At 38.5% G+C, this 22,739-nt stretch overlaps 2 protein-coding genes across 4 annotated transcripts in view; one reads left to right on the top strand and one right to left on the bottom strand.

Annotated features, from left to right (window-relative positions):
- The first annotated feature begins 5,254 nt into the window (after positions 1–5,254).
- On the top strand, positions 5,255–15,233 carry LOC111864987. 3 transcript variants are annotated; one of them, XM_023852652.2, is made up of 6 exons: positions 5,255–5,345; positions 5,469–5,599; positions 5,678–5,840; positions 9,070–9,716; positions 12,828–13,087; positions 14,649–15,233. In XM_023852652.2, exons 1-6 carry the CDS (start codon positions 5,309–5,311, stop codon positions 14,677–14,679), a joined length of 1,269 nt encoding a protein of 422 aa, XP_023708420.1. In that variant the 5' UTR covers positions 5,255–5,308; the 3' UTR covers positions 14,680–15,233. The 3 variants fall into 3 exon arrangements, with proteins under 3 accessions (XP_023708420.1, XP_023708419.1, XP_023708421.1); XM_023852651.2 differs by lacking the exon at positions 14,649–15,233 and having other exon boundaries at positions 12,828–14,636; XM_023852653.2 differs by lacking the exons at positions 5,255–5,345; positions 5,469–5,599; positions 14,649–15,233 and adding an exon at positions 6,949–7,064 and having other exon boundaries at positions 5,785–5,840; positions 12,828–14,636.
- A 1,805-nt stretch (positions 15,234–17,038) lies between these two features.
- Positions 17,039–22,739, bottom strand: part of LOC111864984 (glutamate receptor ionotropic, kainate 2) — a 502,412-nt gene continuing 496,711 nt past the window's right edge. The window contains exons 16-18 of the mRNA XM_033751646.1: positions 19,109–19,209; positions 18,716–18,868; positions 17,039–18,043 (exon numbers count right to left, since the gene is read on the bottom strand). Coding sequence (XP_033607537.1) covers positions 17,978–18,043; positions 18,716–18,868; positions 19,109–19,209 — 320 coding nt within the window. The 3' untranslated portion in view covers positions 17,039–17,977. The remainder of the gene's footprint in view (positions 18,044–18,715; positions 18,869–19,108; positions 19,210–22,739) is intronic.

Genomic DNA, 22,739 nt, shown 5'->3' with positions numbered 1-22,739 from the left:
ATGATAGACCATTCACTTTGTGCCTTATCTTTATTATAAATTTTGTAACAAGTTTATTGGCACAAGTCAAATAATTAGGAAGTTCACTAATAAATCAAAATTTGATTCGAGAGGAGGCTAAATTGAGGTAATGTTTGCTACCATTCAGTCCAGAACCTTATGTCTGCTTGTTCGCTGATTAAAAACTTAAAATTAGAATATACAGAGCTATAATTTTGCCTGTGGTTTTGTATGGGTGTGCAACTTGGTGTTGAGGGTCTTTGAGAACAGGGTGCTGAGAAGAATATTTGGTGGCTTCTCAAGAAGGGCCCAACTCCATGGAGTTAGTTAGCTAGTAACCAGTTTATTGCCTAAGTAATGAATTAGTTTGATTTGCTCACTCTGTTTTTAATACATAGGTCTTTAATTTACAAGAAGTGTCTCTGGTTGTATACCTGTCTGTGATGTCAAGAGTTTGAGGAACACTGGTTTAAACCTTACCACAGTTTACACTGTGTAAACGGTTTGTGAAGGTTTTGTAGTTTTGATTTTCTAATTTTTAACTCTTCAAAGGAGTTTCATTCAGTGACTGCCTGTGAGACACACTAACTAATGTGCTTGTTTGCAGTGATATTGTATACATGATTAAAGCAAAGAGGTTGACAGCATTTGGTGGCATAGCCTTATAGTATTCAAGCCTTCATTGCTGATGCATGTCTGTGAGTGTATATGAAATAGTATGTACATAGAGACTGTAGGAACAATTACATGATATTTTTGTAAGGGGATTAAGATGTTTTATATTGCATTTGTATACAAATGTGTTTTTTAATTAACTTCAGTTTTATAGTAATAATTTACCTGCATCAGTTTAGTGATGTATATGTTATTTCTAGGTGGTGAAATTTGTATTTAACACATGCAGTAACCTGTGGAGAAGTGTACTGCAGACATTACTGGGGCCTAGCAAATGATTCCTGAGGACTTAAAAAAAAATTCTTCTTAAACTCATAAAATACTTGCAGTACTATTGCATATATTCTCAAAGCTCCTGATAAAAAGATACATTACAGATGTTTATTTTCCATGTGTCTTATGTTAATTTTAGTGCATAAATATGAAATTTGACCTCACATCGTTATGGACTTTTACTTCTTAAAATTTATACTACATCAAATTTTTGTGCATATCTGTAATATTAATTGGTTTATGTTCTCTCTATCTCCATAGTTAAAACACAATGATGATAGAGGTTGTTAACAACATATCAGTTATGGGATAGATTTTCAGTGAACATTGTAACAGATGATGGATGTGGGAAATGTAAGGTGAAGTCGCAGTTTCGTCAATAAGTAATGGATTTTAATGCTGGTGCAAGGAAAATCGTCAGTGGTGGAAACTGAACTCTGAGATTATTTGCTGGGAATTAATGGACGTGAACATTAAAAGAGGGAAAACCTTAAATAAAGGAACATTAAATGGGTGTTCTACTTATACGGAAGAAAGAATAGTGTGATATGCCTGGAAGTGTTGACTGAATAAGGGATGACCTGGCCAAATAAATGGAGATTGAACAGTTTGAACTATACTGCAATCCATAAGTATAAGAAACCATCGATAGAAATAGGATCTAAAGGTTTGTGATAGTCTTATATTAATACGATGATTGATTTTCTGAACATTATCCAATGCGCTAATTATTATTTAAAACTGTGTTTTTAAGAATGGACTCTGTCATCATCCTCAAGCAAAACGCATATTTTGTTGGGCCCAGTCGATAGAGCTATTTCCTATTTCTGGCGTTAGGGTCCAGTCAGTAGAATTAGTCCTTGCCTCTGGAAATAGGGTCCAGTAATAGAGCTAGTCCCTGTCTCTGGGAGATAGGGATAGCTGTGCTGAGTTGAACAGAATAGGCTTTTTACCTCAGGCCTGAGACAGAGCCCAGTCTTGGAAACATCGTTTTAATTACAAATTTTGACAATTAATAATTCCCAGAAAATCTGTCATTTTATCATGACAGTTATACCATCACATTTATACATTCATAAAAGTGTCTGATATGACACTTGTGTTTTGGAGTGTTGGTTTAAGTGTTAAACGTTTTGCTTCCCACAATTGCCATCGTTGTTAAAGAACAAAATTGATAAGATAATAGTTATCTCTTTAAGCTTGGCCCAAAGGGGGACAGTGTTAAATATATGGATTATAGTACAGTGGCATGTAATGTTAAAGAGAAAAATGTCTGTGTTTGTGGAGCGTGTATGTAACTACAGCACAACAGTAGATGGTATAAATGTAATTCCACAGGTCTTCTTCACTGTCTTCCTGTTGATCTCTAAAAGTGTGGCTGTACACATCATTCATGGAAATAAACATATCACAAATTCCTGTTATTTGTTGTTATTTGAATTACTTGTTTTCGCCTCGCCCACTGCAGATTTGTTTAGACAGTCAAAAATAAGCGTGAACAATTATTTCCCTAATGTGGAAAATTTGATTATATGCAGTCAGCCAAACACGCTATCATACTTCCCACATTATAGTATTTTCTTTTAACTTCTTCAGCTCTTCTGAATCTCTCCTTGTCATATTAGCCTTTGTCTGAAAGAAAACCTCTGCTTCCCAACACATCTCCAACATCACTGCCTCATCATCATTATTCTTAGGTACATAATTTACAATAAAATACATGCTTTGTAATGGCTTAACATGTTTTTATTTTTTATTTCATGAATGGAATAAATGGACTGCTCCTGTGGTCTAGTGGTCAGAGTTCCTGCCTACAGATCCAGAGGTCCTGGGTTCGATTCACGGCCCTGCCAGATTTTTTGAGACATAGTGGGTCTGGAACGGGGGCCACTCAGCCTCGTGAGGATAATTGAGAAGTTATTTAAAGGAAATAGCGGCTCCAGTCTAGAAACCCGAGATTAACGACCGTGGGGATCCATTGTGCTGACCACATGACACCCTCTGTCTGCTAAAGTTGGCACTAACTTTGCTGGCAAGCAACGGTTGCTCGGTTGGAATAGTTTGCTTGCGGACCACAGACCACAGAGTATGTTTGTACACATGTTGGAATCTGGGCCTGAGTGCACATCTGTAGAAGTTACTTATATGTTAATTCGTCAGTAAGGAGAAGCTGACTAATCACAGATCAAACTGATGTTCTGCCTTCACAAGAAGCAGCTGAACCACAACTGCAAGTGGAGGGAAGTATCCTGAGTAAATAAAATAGTAACAATCAGATGTGCAGTTGTTGACCTACAGGAGTGTACAGAGCAACAATCCAGGAGTCTGATTAATGTGTACAGGCTTCAACTACCAGGGGCATAAGGCTGCATGTGAGAATCAATGTAAAGAACCTTGTAGGATACCAGTTGTTTCAAGCCTTCAGCATTTACAGATCATCTAATCTACTCATTTCTTGAAGGGTCATTCTTGATTCCTGGTTTCACTTCATCTCGATTAATACATGTAAATAACATTTGTAATCTGTGTATATTCTGCCACTGTAATAAATCCATTTTTTTCCATTGTCCAAAATGATGGCCAGAACAATTTAATTTTAGCTCTGTTCCCTGAAATTGTCACTTATAACACCGATATATATATAGAAACCCGTTCAGCCTAACTAATGTTGTGAAAAGAGGAGGTGAATGTTATAGGTTTAACCTGAGGTTTTTGAGCTCCTTCATTATAGTGACTGGTTACAGGCTGGACAAACACGGGATCAGATTTTGAGTCTCTGTAGGGTCAAGAATTTTCTCCTCTCTGTGCTGTCCAGACTGGCTCTGGGGCCCACCCAGCCCCCTATCCAATGTGTACCAAGAGCTTTTTCCTCGTGGGTAAAGGGGCCAGGGCGTGAAGCTGACCACTCACCTCAAACTAGTGCCTTGTTAAGAAAATATAGATCTATACATCCACTCCCCCACGTCTAAATGGCATGGTGCTTAAATAGGCACAGGGACAGCTTTACCTTTACCTTTGCCTGAATCAAGACAAGAAACAATTAAAAAAGAGTAATGAAAGAAGTTTTTAATAAGATAATGGAGTGATACTTCAAAATCGTAAATTTGTGTTACACGATTTTGGTCAAGTTGAATGATTCCCGAAACCAGAACCCGAGGCGGTTAATTCCTTTCTGAACGGGTAATCCCAATTGCGTGAAATGTCAGTTTCCGTGCAATCGATAATATTATCCATTTCACGGAACATGTTATGGGCATAAAAATCATTTTAGTCTCGGAAAACTATTATAACTCTATCTTTGAATCGGCAGAATACGAAGAAGACGAATAATCAGGTAATCCTCAATCGAACGTCTGTTTCGTCAAACATTAACAGCCCCTAACAACAGTAACAAGTGTTACAACTGAATTACAAACTTGAGGGCCCGCTAACTGCGCAGACCACCACTGCCAAGCAATACAAGACATGAACGATACACATACAGACGCGTAACTAACATTTGGTTGGCAACGCAGCGCGTGGTGTCACCTTGATATCACAGTGAAACTTCCACCGTTGTTAGGGTTAAAGCATGTGTAGGCATTACGCTACAAGCCGGAAGTTCGCGGATTCGATTTCCGAAGAGGTCATTGGATTTTTTAAATTAACCTAATCCTCCCAGCAGCACCATGATCTAGACTCAGTCGACTCAGACTCAAACAAAAACGAGTACCAGGAATGCCAGGAATCTTCCTGGGGGTTAAGGGCTGTCGGTTCTTAAGGGTGGCAGCATCACCGCGATCACCGCCATCTGTGAGCCGATATTCTAGAAAAAATGTTGGCCAAGACGTCTCACATCCTTCATCTCATCTACGGCCAGTTACGGGGATAGGCACCTTTATCTTTGGTAAAATACATCCACTTCCCAGTACGTCTTCATGGCATAGTGCTTAATTCGTTAAGCGCAGGGACAAACCATTTTTTTTTACTTATAATATTTCATATTAGATGGAAGCTCCCTCCTTTCAATGTTTTCCTAAATAAAGTGCTACATAGGGCAGCATGGGCGTGCCTAGGCCTTTTCTGTATTTAAATATATTCTTTATAATAAAAATTCCTAAGAGTAAGTCATTTATATATCACTGCAAAACGACCGTTAGATAAGTTAAATATCGAACTGAAATCTATAGTAAATAACCGGATGACGGTACATTCTTATGGTGCTTGAGAATGAATGGGTAACTTGTCGTACCTGACAACTGAACGGTAAATTTAGCTGTTATACAAGGAGAATGGTATTCCTCACTCGTGTTTTGCACTGACTGATCATCAGTGTCTTGTGCACAATTCCATCTGTAGCGTTGTAGCCTGAAACTGTGCAATGGATAACGAAGTACAGAATTATGTAAAATCTTTCAGTAGGTGTATTAAAATTAAAGTTTATGCAATACATATTAGAACATGATCATTAAATAGATTTGAAACTGAATCACAATCTCGGTTATTTTGGCGGCTTATTTAAAATGAACTTTTTGTTACAGTTAAGGCTAATGTTAGAAGAATACAAATTGCTTTAGCAATTGCTATAATAAGATCCAAACCAGAAGGCATTACAGCTGTTCAGCATGCTTCTGTAATTCAGGCTCGTTTCAAGGCTAAATACTCCAATTGTGTAAGTTTTGTAACTCAGGATTTTATTGTGAACTGATATATAAAGACATGCTAGATAGTAAACTTTGCATCATTATAGGTGCTTGAACGATCTGATTCTTCGAAAGAACCCGTTGTTTATGATCAGAAGACGCTTACTATGCAGCAAAGACAACTTATCTCAAGCCTCTGGGAAGCCGTGCCTCACTTGACAACAAATGATCCTGTACAGAATAAGCCTCAGAATTCACAGGTGTATCAAGGTAAGGCCGATATTAGTCCAATAATGATAAAGAATATTATTATTATAATTCTTTTTGTAATTGTAGTATCCTGTGAATATAACTTTAACAGACCAAAATTTATTCAAGATCATTCATCAAGTTGGAAGTTGAGGAAGGAACTCAGGATGCATATTCCCATTAAATGCTTCTGTCCATGAAGAGAAATTAAACAGATATAATAAATGATTATGAAATATTTGTTATACAAGTGGGTAATTAGTGCCGGTATGGGTTTGTAGTGGCTGAAAGTCGTCAGAAGTGACCAAAAATTTTGCACCATTGGTATATTGTAATTTTTAAGGAATATGTTTCATACAAAATTTGTAGATATTTTTATGAAATATATGAAACTTTGCCTTCCTAGCCACAACAGTGCATCAGTTATCATAATCAAATGGAAAGGTAAACATATATTTGTGCTGCCATTATGCAGTCTTTTCACATTCTTTACAAAAAGCACGTTAACAAAAATTTAATATTGAAGGAAATTGCCATTACAGGAAGGACTATCATGTGTTATATGTTATAACTTGTTTTGGTAAGGAGGTACTGGTAGAATGAAACATCCATTTAATTAAAAAATGAACTGGAAGCTCTTAAGGTGATTTCTCTAATGTTTTATATATGTTATACATCACAGCTTCAAATGAATATGATAAAAATTGCATGAAAATATTGTGTAAATTGCCAACAAAAGTGCAAAGGAAATTAAGTAATTTATTTTCTTAGGACAGATTCAGAAACATATCTTTTGAATGTTATTATTCCATTTTATTTGTATTTAATCTTGAACCTTGTGAGCAGATTATGTGAAGTTATGATCAGGCAGTAGATAAAAGATGAATCTTCCTGAAAAAAGAAAATATCTTGATAGTGTTCCCTGCATTCTCCATTCATATAGTTTTCTTCATCCTGTGGAAGGCAGAATACTGTTCCTACTACTCAGGTTCATTATTAGTGTGCTGAAGTGTGGTTTATTTAAATACCAACTCTCTCTTTCCTCTCTTTTTTCTCTGGTTCTTCACTATCCACTAAACAACGTTGTTGTTGTCATCGTCATCATCATTACCACCACCAAACATCACAGTCAAGTAGGTGGTACTTCTGCTCCGTATTTAGAAGTATTCAATTCTCGGTGCAAAGACCGGTTACACTGAGTGAGGCTTTTTATGGTTTTTCTCAGACCTTCAAGACAAATGCCAGGTTAGTACTTCAAATTAGACCATGATGACTTCCTTCCACATCTTTTCCTGTTCATTAGGAATGAGTCATCCTAACATTAAATGCTGCATAGTCTGAGCTATTGACAGCACCATTAATTAGACCATAAATGCATATATGACCATCACTCTTTTATGTTTCACTCATAGTAACAAATACAGTACCCTTCTCTTAAAGTACTTTCTTTTCTAGAAAGTAATATGTCAGTACTCATGTGTGACAAAGAGAAAAGGGTGATACTTTTTAGGGCTTTGAAAAAATTGAAACCTTCAGAAATTTAAAACTGACATATAGTTTTAGAAAAGGGAACTATAGGGGTCAGTACAATAAGACATTTTCATTTAGCTTTCTGTTTTATGAGGAAGGATGACCATGATGCCCTGTTATGTGCTGATCAGAGAAGAACGTGTTTGCCTGCGCAAAGATATGCATATGCATATATGTAACTATAGAGTTTCACCTATGTCTGAGCAGATACATTGAAGGTGAGGTAAAAGATATCCCGGTGAAGGCTCATAGGGTTGTGAGATGTTGAGGCTTCCATGTTTTGTCTAGACAGTCGGGTCACAGATGGCAGTAAGTTTGTCAGCTTTATGCACTAGCCACCCTTTAGCCCCCGGGAAGATTCCAGGGTATAGATGGACTATGGAGGCAGAGCTATATGCATTGTAGAACTCAGCACTAGATGGAGGTGAACACCATGCATTAGCTCGAACTCATTTTGGGGACAAACTTTTTGTTCCCATCCTGTATGAAGTTAAATGGGTTTCAGGGTCATTCGGGATGTGGTGGTGAGTCCCACTTATATAAGTACATGAAGGTTTGTTGAGGTTGTGTAAGTTCATCATATTTACATTTAATAAAACTGAGAGGTACTATATGTACTTCCAGTCAACACAATTTGTATGAAATTAATTCTTCATTTTGCTGGACCAGTGAAACTTTTTTCTTTTAATTTGGTATCACTGTGTGCACTAGGCATTGGGAACACTAAAATCAGCAATGTATATAAGGCTGAATTTTATTGTTATTCTGGCTTTTGCATTTTTTTTATAACTTTAGCGTGGTACCTGAAGTATGAACTTGTAGCTTCATCTGTTTATTGTTAGAGCAAAATATTTTTTGCTTTCTATCTTATATTTTCTCAAACTTGTTAATTTGAGCCAAATGTCAATCACAAGTGTTGAAATAGATATTTTAACTTACATTCACTAATATGAATATAATTAACAAGTTACTACAACTGTGCCCGAGTTCTTAACTCTAGAAATACATGACATGAATTCCCTTGCTGTAAGAAGCAGCATACACACATCTTTTATTTGTTTGTATTTGAATGTTTTGTATACTAATCACATCAACAAAGTAATGTTCACATCTCAACACACTCACCTGTATAACTTCATTGACTGATGTTATGTTGACCTAAACTGAAAGAATGATGTCTTCCTGGCAATGAATGTCTGTGTAAGAAAATATATGAAGTTGACTACAGATACAAAAGACTTGGAACTATGATGATTAGTTTTAAGATCACAGTCTTGTGGGATGTGACAATGTGTATTCTATTAGGTAGGTACCATTGTTTCAAAGAAACTTGTCTTCATCTTCAGTCTTATACCCAGAAGAATGGAGACTGCAGTTTTCTCCAAAATGCTGTTACCTGTCTACAAGGCTACACATGTCATGCCATAGAAGACAGTAATCTTAATATTTACTACCATGCAGACTTCAAATCTTAGATACTGACAGTGTGCTCACCATTGTCACAGAACCAGATGGAGGTGAGTGGTCAGCTGCATACTCAGACTGCTTGGCTACTACAGAGTGACCTCCCTGTAGCCACGCATTAGAAAAACTCCAGTCTGTGTGTGGGATTTGAATCTAACCCTAGAACTTGTGGCTAGGATTGAGTGGCACAGGCACTGTCCTATTTAGGCCATCACATATTGCATACAGAACTTAAGTGTAATTTTTCTTCCCTCAGGACGTTCACATGACATGTTTGAGAGTGAAGATTTTATGTCTCAAGTGGATAAGAATAGTGATGCTTCACCAATGGAGCAAAATGAACTGAATCTTCGGTTTATTCAAGCTATGATTCAGTTGAAATCTGTTGTGAATACCTGCTCATACATTTCAGCAACTGAACTGCAAAATATTCTCTTGGCTGTGCATACTGATGATAGCAAAGAGACTGATGAGTTGCATACTGACTGTGGTCATGAGTCATTGATCTCACACAGATCAAGGAATCAGCAGAATACAGCAATACATAATTTTCCTCACTCTGAAATCGGATTTGGTTTTGGAACTAACAGAGATTGCAATGTTTCTGGTGGAATACTGAAATATCTAATGTGTTCGTCGGGTGCAAATCATCTGCTTGTTCGTTCAGTGGAAGCTGTTCTACAGTATCTGAGTCAGAGCATACAGACTGAAAAGAGTGAGTCACTGGATTTGATTTTTCAAAGCTGGAAAGGCTCTGTACTGGAATATTCGCTAAATGTTGTGCATCAACTAGTGGACCATTTTGCGCAGCAAGGGGAAGAGCAGAATGAATGCCGTGAAGTTTGCTTCACTTTCATTCGCAATGTTATTGATGGAATTCTCAATGCTGATTCACCAAACATGGTAACTTTTAAGTTAAATTTTTATGTTAGGGTGGAAGAAAATGATACTAAGATGATCAGATCAAGGAGAATAAGGTGGGTGAGGTATATAGTGCATGTAGGAGAGATGAGAAATGAATATAACATTTTAGTCACAAGACTTTAAGGGAAGAAACCATTTGGGAGACCTGGACATAGATGAGAGGATAATATTACAGTGGATCTTAGAGAGAAATTGAATATTATAATTTGGATCCAATTGTTATGGCGCAGGGCAGGGTCTAGTGGCATGTTCTTGTGAACAGAATATTTAGCCATTAGGTTCTATAAAATTTAGATAATTCTTTTTATTGGCTGAACAACTGTTAGTTTCTAGAAATGAATTCTGCTGCATGGAATTAGTTGAGTTAGCTAGTAGTATTTGTAGAAATTAATAATTATGGAGAGAGAAGGGCTACTTGATATAGGGATGGATCTGGAAGATAGTGTATATGCATTCACATCTGTTCTCTCACTCTGCAGCCACTAAACACTGCTTTAGAGAAACATGAGTGTGAGTGAATACTTTTTTCTGTTCATGATAATAGTACAGGAAAATTACAATATTCTGACACATTATTGAATGGTCACCCTCTATTATCTACTGTTTGACTAACCATCTAATTACTTTATAATATTACTCTATAATAGTGTATGAAATCTGCTGTTAAATATTATATATATATATATGTGTGTGTGTGTGTGTGTGTTACAGTTAAAACCTGAAATCAGTTATCACATACTACCAGTTCCTACTAGTATCAATAAATATTCATACTGTCACATGTATTAGTGACTAAAGATGCAGGTTTGGATTGGTGAATCGATTTATTGGATGTTCACTAGTCATAACTATAAATAATTATAACACTTTCAAGATTACTATAATTATAACACACAAATAAATTCTTCTATATCTGCTTGAACTAGTCATTGCTAGATAACAGATATAAACAATGGCTATTCCTGAGCAAAGTTTTCCCTATCCATTACTTGGCAATGGATTTTAACAAAGGAACTGTAAGTGTCACACTCCAGATATCACTGTGCTATAGCACACATAAATCCTTCAAACCCCATATTACATCCTCACTGGCCAACTTCTAATTGTTCTTCAACTACGAACTTCCTGTGGCTATGTCCTACTGACTCGCACTCTGCAGTCTAATTCTGTCAACTGTCTTGGTCCAAGTCCAAGTCACATTGCGACTGATGGTGAGTCAGTCCTTAAGTCTTGGTGTCGAGCCCCATCTGGGGCTCATGACCAGATATTTATTACCTTAACAGTTATGGTCGTGTTTTTGTGGGGCACCCTCTCTGATGAGAGGATGGGTCTGCCTTTTGTATGTGCTGCTGGCCCTTGCCAGTGCAGTCTTTCTTGTGTGTGAGTCCCTTGGGACTCGAGACTATATTTTACTGTCTCAGATTTGAGACTTCCCATTTCGTCACCTCCTATGACTCGCAGGGTCACGGTGGAGGTATTCGACCCCGCCTCCACATGCGGTATCTGTCTCGGTTATTCTGGGAATCTCGTTATATAGCCACAGCATGGACCACACAGAGAACACAGTTCTGTTGTAAGAACCATTGTGTAATCTAGCAACTAGCCACAGAGAGCCAAGTTCCTATTGTTGTTTGGTGCAGACCACATAAAAAACACGGTTTCCTCTCTATTGTTGCATGTTGGGAAATGTTTACTGAACTGTTGCCTGGCAATGCTTTGATCAAACCTGTTACAATATTTTTGTATAATACAAATGCTGTCTGGTGTTAAATTTACATAATTATTTAGAAGCAATAAGGAAAAGTATTGACCTAAGAGGGGTATGGAATGAACTATCATTTAGTGAATAGAGTAATAAATACTATGTCTTGAAACTTTTAGTCAGGTTTCTATCTTAAGCAGTAGTAATTTTTAGCTCTTATGAAGGAATATTAATTTTGTATACAATGTTTAGGGAGTTCTAGAATTTACTACTAAGAACTGATAGTAATGTATTTCAGATTTTTCAGTAACATTTACACATGACAGGAGACTGTTCATGACTATATGTCTGTGGTTAGTTGACTCTGTGTGTATGTTATGTCATTCCCCGTTCCATAGTAGTTTTCACATGTTTCACAAGTGGCAGCTCAGTGTTCAAATCTGTGCCATCTGATGCATAAAGATGTAATTGAATTCACTGTCTTAACAGAAAAGGGGGGGGGAAGTCATGTAAAGGTTATAGAAGCAGTAAAGAAAAGGAAGAGAGGAAAGATGATATGAAAGAAATGATTACTTGTTGAATGTAAACCAGCTTTTCCACTAGTAGAATAGAACAGATATATTAAGGGAATTAGAAATATAACTCATATTGCACAAAATTCTGAAACACAAAACCATTTAAATTCAGCATCTTGACAAAATGCTAAGAAACAGATTTTTGAAACTATTACAAAATTGTGAACCACATAAGGGAACCTCCTTGGTTTTAGTCCACAAGTGAACTATACCAACCGAGTGACTGCCACTTGTTGGCAAAGTTAGTGCCAACTTTAGTGGACAGAGGGCATCGTGTGGTCAGCGCAATGAATCCCAATGACCATTAATTTCGGTTTTCTAGACCGGAGCCACTATTTCCTTGAAATAGTTCCTCAGTTATCCTCACGAGTCTGAGTGGACCCCATTCCAGACCAGCTACTTCTCAGAAAATCTGTTAGGGCCAGGAATCGAACCCAGACCTCTGGATCTATAGGCAGGAACTCTTAGACCACATGTGAACCACAATGATTTAGAAAATGGGAGATCTCTGTAGAGGCTAGATGCCTCACAGATTTCTATATCTGCCGCATTGTTGTTACCAACTCTAGCAGTTAAACAAAGATGAATTTTGAGTTCCCTGTATTCTACTTCTGAGATGTAAATATATATATATGCATGCTATTTTATACATTTATTTCTATATCAGCAGCATTACTAGAACTTCTATGAATGTTCCCATATTTTCTTTATGACACAGATGGTTTTTGATAATTTAATTTATTCATTTTGTATTCATATGTGCAAGTAAATTTCCATTCAAAAGCATCTTTTTGAGAGAATTTTTCTTTACAGCATCCTGTATGGACACAACAGTGTTGTATTATGGTTGAAATGGGAAACAGCAAACACTTATGCACTGATTTTCTCAACTACTTGACCGATAAGATGCAGAACATATCTAGAAATCTGAAACCAAAAGCTGCTTCAGCTAATAATGTTGAAAGTGAAGATTCTTTTGGTCACAAACCAGGAGATATAGAAAAAAGTTTTTATTTGTTCTACATGACAGAGAAACTCCTGAAGAAGTGGAAAACATTCCAGTCATCAAATAGGTCAGTAAACAAGAATGATACATCACAAGTTTATGGTGCTAATATATTAGAACTATGGAGACAGAACTGGTCACTGCCAAAAAGCAACGCTAACTCATCGGGTAGGAATGATAGTATAGAACAAAATCCAGCATCCAAGTGGAAAGATGTCCTGGAGGAATTGGTGATAAATTTCACTGAAGATTATCCATTCATTACATTATATGCCTTTCAATGTTTGGAGCTGCTACAGCAAGAGAGTTGAAGCATATACGACATTGATTTTGTAAGTCTGTGGGCTGACATATTCACATGTTTATGTTTACTCAACAAATACACTAGTTAGCTGTTTTTGTGCTAATTTAATTTAGAAAATAAATTCATTTTTGTTTGTTTGGTTGTGTATTTTGACATTTAGCTTATAGATATTTCTGAATGAAAAGCTGCTATCAAGATGTGACAGTAGACTTTATTTACTTTGATATCTGCAAAACAAAGGTTCAGAGTGGAGCATTCAGAAAGATATAACATGTATAGTGTGAAAAAGGTTAAAGATCTTGATGAAGTCCTGTCACTGAAGTGTGCTATTAGTTCAACAATATTTTTATTCTGAAAGTTATCTGACTATTACAAATTTAGCCCATTTCTACTCAGTTAAGTCCCTTCATTGGCAGTAGAATCCATCAGTTTACATAGGTATTTTTCATATTTTGCTTACTTTAGTTTCATTTACAACTATTCAAAACACTGATGTGTGAAAGAAAGAGGAAAATATATGATGTATTTCAGGAAATATGTCAGTGGTTAAAATGTTGTATATCCATTTCTGGAAAATCTTCTATTATTGTGTGTCCCAGATTGGTGAATCTGCTACATTTGTTCTGCACAAGTATTGTATGTCAGGAAATATCACCCTGGTGGCATTAAGGATTTAGAAATATTGTATGTCGTGCCAGATATCATATTAGTTCAACTCTAATATCAATTTAATGAAAACTTTGGATGTGGACATATGATATTTGTGTTTTGGATCATTAATACATACAGTGAACCCTCAATATAATGCAAGTTTCTGGGCTCAGCTTCGATAACCAGGTTATATATGAAATTGATATTTTTCTAATTTTTGTAACTTTTGGTTGTGGTAATTCAGATGGCCAGTGTCTCAATATTCTTACATTTGGTGGGTTGCTGATTTCTACAACAAGTCTGTTATTGTGTCCAAGTATGCTTTGATGGTGGAGTGTTGACAATCTATGCATTTCTTCTATGACAAATGGGATTTGCAGATCATTGAGGATAGTAAAGTTTGAGACATACCAAGGTGCTTTAGTTACTGAATGCAAGAATTTGGATTGAAGTCTTTGAATTTTTTTTTGTGTTTGATGATTTTGTACAGCCCCATAGCTGTATACCATATGTCCATATGGGTAGAGGTGATAGAACCTGGATTTCATTTGTTAATGTTGAAACCAAGGAGCAGTCAAAGCAATGGATGCACACATACTTACCAAACAAGCTGAAAAAAGTGTAAGGAAATGTTGTCTGCCAGAAAGCTGATGGCTTCTGTTTTCTGGGACAGGAGAGGAGTGCTGATGGTGGAATTCATGTAACAAGGGGTCACAATAACGTCAGAAGTGTATTGCAAGAGACTAAAACAACTGCTTAGGGCTATTCAGAACAAAAGGCATGGAATGCTGACATACAGTGTGGCAATGTGCACCCTCATGCAGCCATTCACATTCAAGCACAGATGGAGCATTTCAACTGGGAGTTGCTTGACAATCCTCCTTACAGCCCTGATCTTACTCCGAGCTACCACCACCTGTTTACCTACCTGAAGAACTGGTTGTGATCACAGTACTTCAACAATATTGAGGAGTTGATGGAAGGTGCCAAAACGTGGCTGAGCTCACAGGCCGCAGGCTTCTTTGACACAAAAATATAAAAACTTATTCACAGTTCTTTATTGGAGTCCGTCGTAACACAACAACATAATGGTCAAGGGTAAAATTATCTAGCTACATGTTTCGGCTTTTTAAAGCCATCATCAGGCAAAACACATGATTATTCCCTGATATGACAAGTGTGTTGAGAAGTAGCTCAAGTATATAAATAAAAGTAAAAAAGTAAAAGGTATCCCTGTGACAAGCCGTGGAGGCCCATAGGGTTGTGAGATGAGGTTCCCACATTTTCTAGACAATCGGATCATAGATGGCGGTAAGGTTGTCAGCCTTACACACCGGCCGCCCTTTATCCCCAAGAATATTCCTGGTACTCATTTCTGTTAAAGGCTGAGTCGACCCCAGGACCATAGTGTGGCTGAAAGGATTAGGCAAATAAAAAAAAATCAACCTCATCGGGAAGCTCAAGTATGTCCATATATTTTTTGTATAATATTTGTTTCTCATTTCTTGTTTTGTTAACAGCTCACTGGAGGCTACTTTCCGACTAGCCACAAAAATAGTTATGTCATGTGGTTTGTCAGAATCGATGACTTGTTTTTTCTTTCCAGTACATAATGCTTAACATTAAACAGATGCAGAAAACAATGGCGTTCTTTATTAGTCTGTTGTTCTGACCATCTGACCACCTTATTAATATTTGCTAGCCCACTGTTCAGTTTTGTTCAGAGATACCAGAAGCACACAGCCTATTCATAGCAGACTATGGACTTCACATACTGAGCCTTCTGTATAGTGGATACCATGGGGGTTTCATTGGGGGTATTGTGGCAATGGGTAACTCATTTTCTTCTAGTGCTGAGGCCTAGAATGCATGGAGATTTAGCACCATGTTCCTTACATTTTTCCATGGTATAGTACAGTACTTAAGGCATTGGGTGCCTTCACCCATGCTGTAGGGTAAGCATTTGGTCAGCTTCTTTTGATAATGTATTACGAGTGCACCAGCTCTGGTGTTACTGTAATGGTATATTCGCGTGACAGCAGGTCAAGACAAAATTTTATATTTGTATATTGAATATAATTAGTGTAAAAAGGTAAAGGATAAAGTTGTTCCTGTGCTTAACTAATTAAGTACTACGTCATCAAGGCGTGTGGGGGAATGGATGTATAGATCCACATTTTCTTGAATTCAGCAATAGCTGCAGGTGAGTGGTCAGCTTCACGCCACAGTTGCTTTATCCCCTGTGGATCCCCTGTTCCCATTGGATAGGAGGTTGGGTGGACCCCAGAGCTGGTCTGGACGACGTGGAGAAGAGAATATTATTGACCTACTGGGACTCGAACTCCAACCCCTTGGTCATCCAGCCCATAGCCTGTTGCTATACCGATTATGCTATCCTGGCTCATGTAGTGATATGTATTGCTGGATAAAGTCAATCATAAGATGAAGTTGGTTGTGCTATATTCGTTATCAACTTTCATCACCCTTTTGCCTGTAATTCTTATAAAACACAATTCAGTTGAAAGATATTTTATTCTTCCAATTTTACTATAGTGCAAAGGTACTATTGCCTATTTTATCTGTAACAGTAGTATAAATAGATTTCTCCCACCAGTGCCCCCTTAAACAATAAAAATATTGTATTAAATGTGATTAGCTATCAACTAGTCTGGATTATTTTCAGGAACATAACTTTTGCTAAATATGTCAAGACATCTCTGAAGTTCAAGGTACTGTAATTTACGGTCTGCATTTATTAATTTCAAGTTTTTTTTTCCTTTTTGAAAGCTACCAAATATCTTACTGGGCACGCGGTAGCGTAGTGGTTAAGGCACTATGCTACAAGTTGGAAGGTCGAGGGTTTAAATACCGATGAGGTCATTGGATTTTTTCCATTGGCCTAATCCTTCCGGCCGCACTATGGCACTATAATTTTCCAGGGGAGTAAAGCGCGGTCAGTGCGTAAGGCTGACAACCTTACCGCCATCTTTGAGCCGATTGTCTAGATAATGTGGGACCCTCAACGTTTCACAACCCTATGGGCCTTCGTGGCCTGTTACAGGGATAGCTTTAATTTTTTATTTTACTTACCAAAAATCTTAATGAAGATACAACAGAAACAACTTTGTTCTTTTGTAGAGATGTATTTAAAAACACATTCCACTCGAAATTATAACAGGCAACATTGCCTGTTATTTACCAAAAGTACATACAGTTCATATCTTAATACTATTTTAGGCCGTGCTGTCCTAACACTGACAAACTGAACCAGATTTAGAAAGCTGGTAGCACTGCTGTAGTGCTATTAAGTGGGTATTAGAGCGACAACAATGGCACTTGTTTTTTTCTCATGTCTTCACTCATCTTAAAATTATTCGTTCCAAGAAAAGTAAAGTTTCATTCATGTTAACAATACCTGAATCACCACTTTAAAGCTATGTTCTACGCATCATTTCAATTTCGTGCTTTAATATCAATGGACAGAAACTAGAAAATGGTTTAAAAATTATGTTCCTATAGACTTTATAGTCTCGTGACAATATAAAGACTAGTGGAGGGTCTTCACTTTCTCACATCACTGGAAGTTGTTGAATCCACTACTACCACAAAAATTCTTTGTCCTCATCGGATGGCCAGATTCCAGCGAGACTGTTAAATTGGTCACCACCACAACAAATGAAGTTCTTCCACTCACATCCAATACAAACATGTATTAAAATCTTTTTTTAATGACACTCTTTGATGTTATTACATATACGAGTATATCTTCCCGAATTCTCAAACAACTGTTCATTCTGTTCACGCCAAATTTCCTAAACAATTCTTATACGTTTAAAAATGCGTTAATAACGTCCATACTTATAAATAAACATCTGCAATATCATCACATTCTTTATCACAGTAAAATCTCTCTGAGATTTTTAAACGTTCGTGTAAGTTCTCTTTTGTTTTGATTCTCGTGATACAGTTAAATCCTTCGCAGTTAGTTGAGTGCCCCTGTCACTAGGTGTCAGGATCGTAGCTCTGCGACGATTTCCTCATCTCGCTCATTGGAAGAACTCCCGTCTCCTGCACAACAAATAGTGGGCAAGATATATTCCAGATTAACACATTGTCATAGTAACAAATGATAGTTGCTTATAAATTTGGGCCGCGCAATAGCTCAAGCGGTTAGTCGCTGGCTTCCCACAGCAGCGACCCGGGTTCGATCCCGGTCTGGTCAAGTGGGGTTTGTGGTGGACAAAGTGGCGCTGGGGCAGGTTTTCTCCAATTACTTCGGTTTCCCCTGCCAATCTTCATTCCACCAATTGCTCCACAATCACCCTCACCTATCATCTGGGTCTGGTACAGTAGGCCAGAAGTGGCCGCAGTACAAGGGACTTAATCCCACCCCACTAGCAATAAAAAAAACATAAATTTCCTAGACATTGAAACTTGACTGTAGGACGAATGCAAGGCCGGATTCAAGGTAGAGCGGCCTGGGTGGCCTCCCCGGGGCCTCCACAAAACAAATAGCATCCACAGGTTTTATTGAGACATCTGCTTTTCTAAAGTCACTAAAAGTTAGTTGGCATTTTTAATTATTATAAGAACTAAACAAGATATGTTGTTACTGATAGGGGCCTTCACATTTTCATTGCCCCATGCCGCCCACAAATGTGAATCCGACCTGTACGAATGCTGAGTGGTCAGGACGTGAAGCCTGTTGAGGCCTAGTGATGGATGGAGGTACTCACTGACCCCGTTGATATGCGGTATCTCTAGCTCTGCGGGAACGTAGGTGTTGCCAGAGGAACAACGCGTGCACGTCCTCTTCAGCGCCGGCCTCTGCCGCGACCCGTGACACCGTACAGCGAACCGAAGTTCCTCTGCCATCTCCGAACATAACGATTGCTGGAACACGTTGATAAAGTTTGAAAGTTTTAATTGCATCTTATCATTTTTGTACGAAACCGTCATTATAGAAATGAAAGCCTCCACGATTTCAGATGTATGATAACTGTAATACGGGAAGAGTTGTAATGTACGAGTATTTATTTTCGTTGTGGAGGACTTTCCGCGGAATATATCAGAATTAAATTCGGCATTCAGGAACTGTTAAGAAATAGCTAAGAATATTAAAATTGTACATACCCGGTCAGTTTGGGCATTTTTCTTCGAATTCCAACAGAATTCCAGTATGGCGACGAGAATAGCAAGTGCAAGACCACAAAGGAGTACGACGAACACGCCCCCTGAAACACACTCAAAAATTATTCTGTAACTTAGTTAAGAGAACTATTAATTTATAGATAGGAATTTAATTCCGGGCAGAATATCATAGGGGCACGCGGTAACGTAGTTGGTTGAGGCACAATGCTACAAGGCAGAAGGTCGCGGGTTCGAGTCCCGATGAGGTGGATTTTTCTTTCTTTTCAATTTACAAAATCCTTCCAGCCCTGGGGTCGACTCGGCCTCTAGAAATAAGTACCAGTAAACATCCTGGGGCCTGACAATCTTACCGCCATCTGTGAGCCGATTGTCTAGAGAAAATGTGGGAGTCTCGACGTCTCACAACTCTATGGGCCTTCACGGCCTGTGTCAGGGATAGCTTTACCTTTACCCATATTGAGTTGCACCCTTAATGAATGGCGTCTGTTACATATACCCCAGTTGTCTTAGCCTTATAGAAACGGTTCGGAATCGGGATAGCTCAGTCGATATAGCAACGTGCTACTGACTGGACGACCCAGGTTTTATTCCCGGATGTGCAAGATTTTTCTCTTCACAGCGTACAGACCGCATCTGGTGTCCACACAGCCTCCTATCCAATGGGTACCAGGGGCTGTTTCCACGGGAGATATAGCGGCAAAGGCGTGAAGCTGACCACTCACCTCCATCTACTGTCGAGGTCAAGGAAATGTGGAGCTATACCTTACTTACTTATGGAGCTGAGCCCTTCTTGAGGAGCCGCCAATTCTGCAGCTACTCAAGAATATCCCAGCATTTTATGGAACCCGGAGGTTTATTACTGTGTTCACAAGAGCCCTCCACTGGTCCTTATCCTGAACCAGATCAATCCAATGCATACCATCCCATCCTATCTCTCTAAGATCCATTTTAATGTTGTCCACCCACCTACGCCTTGGTCTTCCCAGTGGTCTCTTTCCTTTTGGATTCCCCACCTTTATTCTATATACATTCCTCTTCTCCCCCATTCATGCTACATGCCCTGCCCACCTCATCCTCCTTGACTTGATCATTCTAATTATACTTGGAGAAGAGTACAAGTTATGAAGTTCCTCATTATGCAGTTTTTCCTGTGGTTCTGTATGTTGTGAAACTTGGTCTCTGATATTAAGAGAGTAACATAGACTGAGGGTGTTTGAGAACGGAGTGTTGAGGAGAATAAATGGAGATATACCTCCAGTCCCCCATATGTCTTCATGGAAATAGTGCTTGACTGATTAAGCAAATGGGAAAGTGTACCTTTTACTTTTTTTTTTTTTTATAGAAACGGTTAAACCTGTGTACTCATGTATGTTGTATATGACGATTTAGTAAGCATACATGTGTTCAGGCGTTATCCAGATGTTCTGCTTTTTTTTTTTTTTTTGTGGTACCTCTCCGTGGACCATGTAAGCAGAGAACTCGCATTTGTCGGCGTACGATTGGTAGGCCTGCATGGTGGGACGGCATGTTGGGAATTATGGAGGTGTGATAGCGCGCTTAGTGTGGGAACGTTGCTGTGTAGTGTTTTTGGTGTAAGTGAGTGGAGTTCTGCTAAACGCAATTCCATGTAGTTTCTCTTCTTCAGAAAGAAACCGACAGCGAAACTTCACTTTCGGTTCGCAATCCAGCAGTTTGGATAAGCTTCATATGAACTGCGAGTGGTAAGTTTCAGGAACATTCACTGCTAGTGCATGCTCTCAGTCTACTTGATATATCATCTATCAAGAGAATTATCACGCGAAATGTCACTCTCTTCGCTTGAAACAAGACACAAATTGTTGTACTTGTTTGTGACTTAGCAGAACCCGTCTGAATACTTGGAACGCTGTGTGTGTAGAACGAAGTACCGGAAACACGGGACAGTGCGTCATGTACAAACTGTTGTATTATTTGACGTTTAGAATACAAGTTGTTTTATTTACAGAGACAATATATTTAATTCCTTTGTGTCTACATGCAAAATGTAGGAAGGTGTTCAAGTGTAATAGACACGCCTGTGATCCTTACACAGCATAGTTCGGCCTATCTCCGGACCGTTTGAACTCAGCGTCGATGAATACAGGGATATTTATTAAGGAATCCGTATTTCTTTTAAGTGTGTCTTGTTCTGCTAGATACAGGCAGAATTTTTATATCTGGCCTCTGCCCGTGATAAATATGGCCTCAAGTATCGGGTCAGTGGTTTCATCTGCATTATATGTGTGTGTTGGGAGGGGAGGGCGAAGCAATGCAACTGAGGCCCTGTTATAACCCATACCCTACAATTGCTATCTTAGTCAGTGGACTCGACCAGATTTAGTGCGCATGCTGCTGAGAGCGACCAGGTCAACAAATTTTGAGCCGTATATGACATGAAATGGGGCTTATGTTCTTTTGTATCATTATAATGAACTTAGTGTCACAGGAAATTACAGTATGATGCAACGAAATATTGGATATAGGAGCTCCGTAATCTTTATTTTTCGCCGGATATTATTAGGGTGGTGAGGGCATGCGGTAGCGTAGTTTGTTGAGGCACAGTGCTACAGGCCGAAAGGTCGCAGGTTCGATTCACGATGAGGTTATTTGATTTTTCAGTTAACCTAATCCTTCCAGCCGCACAATGGCCCTGAGGTCTGTTCAGCCTGTGACAGAAATGCGTACCAGGAATATTCCTGGGGGTAGAGGGCGGCCGGCTCGTAAGGCTCACAATCTTACCGCCATCTGTGAGCCGATTGTCTAGAAAATGTGAGAACATCGACGTCTCACAACCCTATGGGCCTCCACNCATAAATAATAACGAATTGAATTATTATTATTATTATTATTATTATTATTATTATTATTATTAAGGTTGCGAGGTAAAGAAATGATGAAATGGGCAGGTCGCGTATTGTGCACAGGAAAAATGGCGAATTCAGACAAATTTGTAACCGGAAAACGTGAAGGGTATGAGCATTAGAAATAGATTCGTCAGTCATAGATATTACGCAGCGGTATGGCGTCACGAACACGCCATGAAGGCGTGTGGGGGAGTGGATGTATAGATCCTCATATTCTTGGCCTCGGTACCAGTTGGAGGTTAGTGGCCAGCTTCACGCCCCGGCTGCTTTATCCCCGGGGAAAGTGCTCCCGGTACCCATCGGATAGAAGGTTGGGTGGACCCCAGAGCAAGTCTAGACACATATTGTAATCCATGTTGAAGTTACTGTCCTCTGGGCCTTAGTACAACATTTTTTTTGTCACAGAGTGCATGAAATGAAGTACAGAGTGAGATCATGTCCGTTTGCCTGTATATATGTCTACATGTTCCTTTTCCGCAAATACTGAACCGGTTTCAATTAAATTTGGTACTGGAGAAAGTATGTTTGAAGTTACCAAGTGATTTTTTTTAAGTTTGTGTCTAGAACGTATTAACTTTTGCTTTACATGAAGCAAGATTTTACCTAATTGATTATTCAGAGCTATTCCTTTTACTCATTCACTCACTCACACACAAACACAAACACAAACTAAATATTAATCACTGGCCTGGAACTCGTCTAGTCTCAGGAGCGAATGTTATTGTAGGAAT

The sequence above is a fragment of the Cryptotermes secundus genome, unplaced genomic scaffold, assembly GCF_002891405.2.
Source record: "Cryptotermes secundus unplaced genomic scaffold, Csec_1.0 scaffold209, whole genome shotgun sequence".
NCBI lineage: Eukaryota > Metazoa > Arthropoda > Insecta > Blattodea > Kalotermitidae > Cryptotermes > Cryptotermes secundus.
This window is presented reverse-complemented; position numbering and strand designations above follow the sequence as displayed.

Coding starts and splice junctions, on each gene's coding strand:
- LOC111864987 (XM_023852651.2), top strand. CDS start 5,309: ATGGATAACGAAGTACAGAATTATGTAAAATCTTTCA. Junction 5,346..5,468: donor GAATTATGTAAAATCTTTCA/GTAGGTGTATTA, acceptor TTTTTGTTACAG/TTAAGGCTAATGTTAGAAGA. Junction 5,600..5,677: donor AGGCTAAATACTCCAATTGT/GTAAGTTTTGTA, acceptor GCATCATTATAG/GTGCTTGAACGATCTGATTC.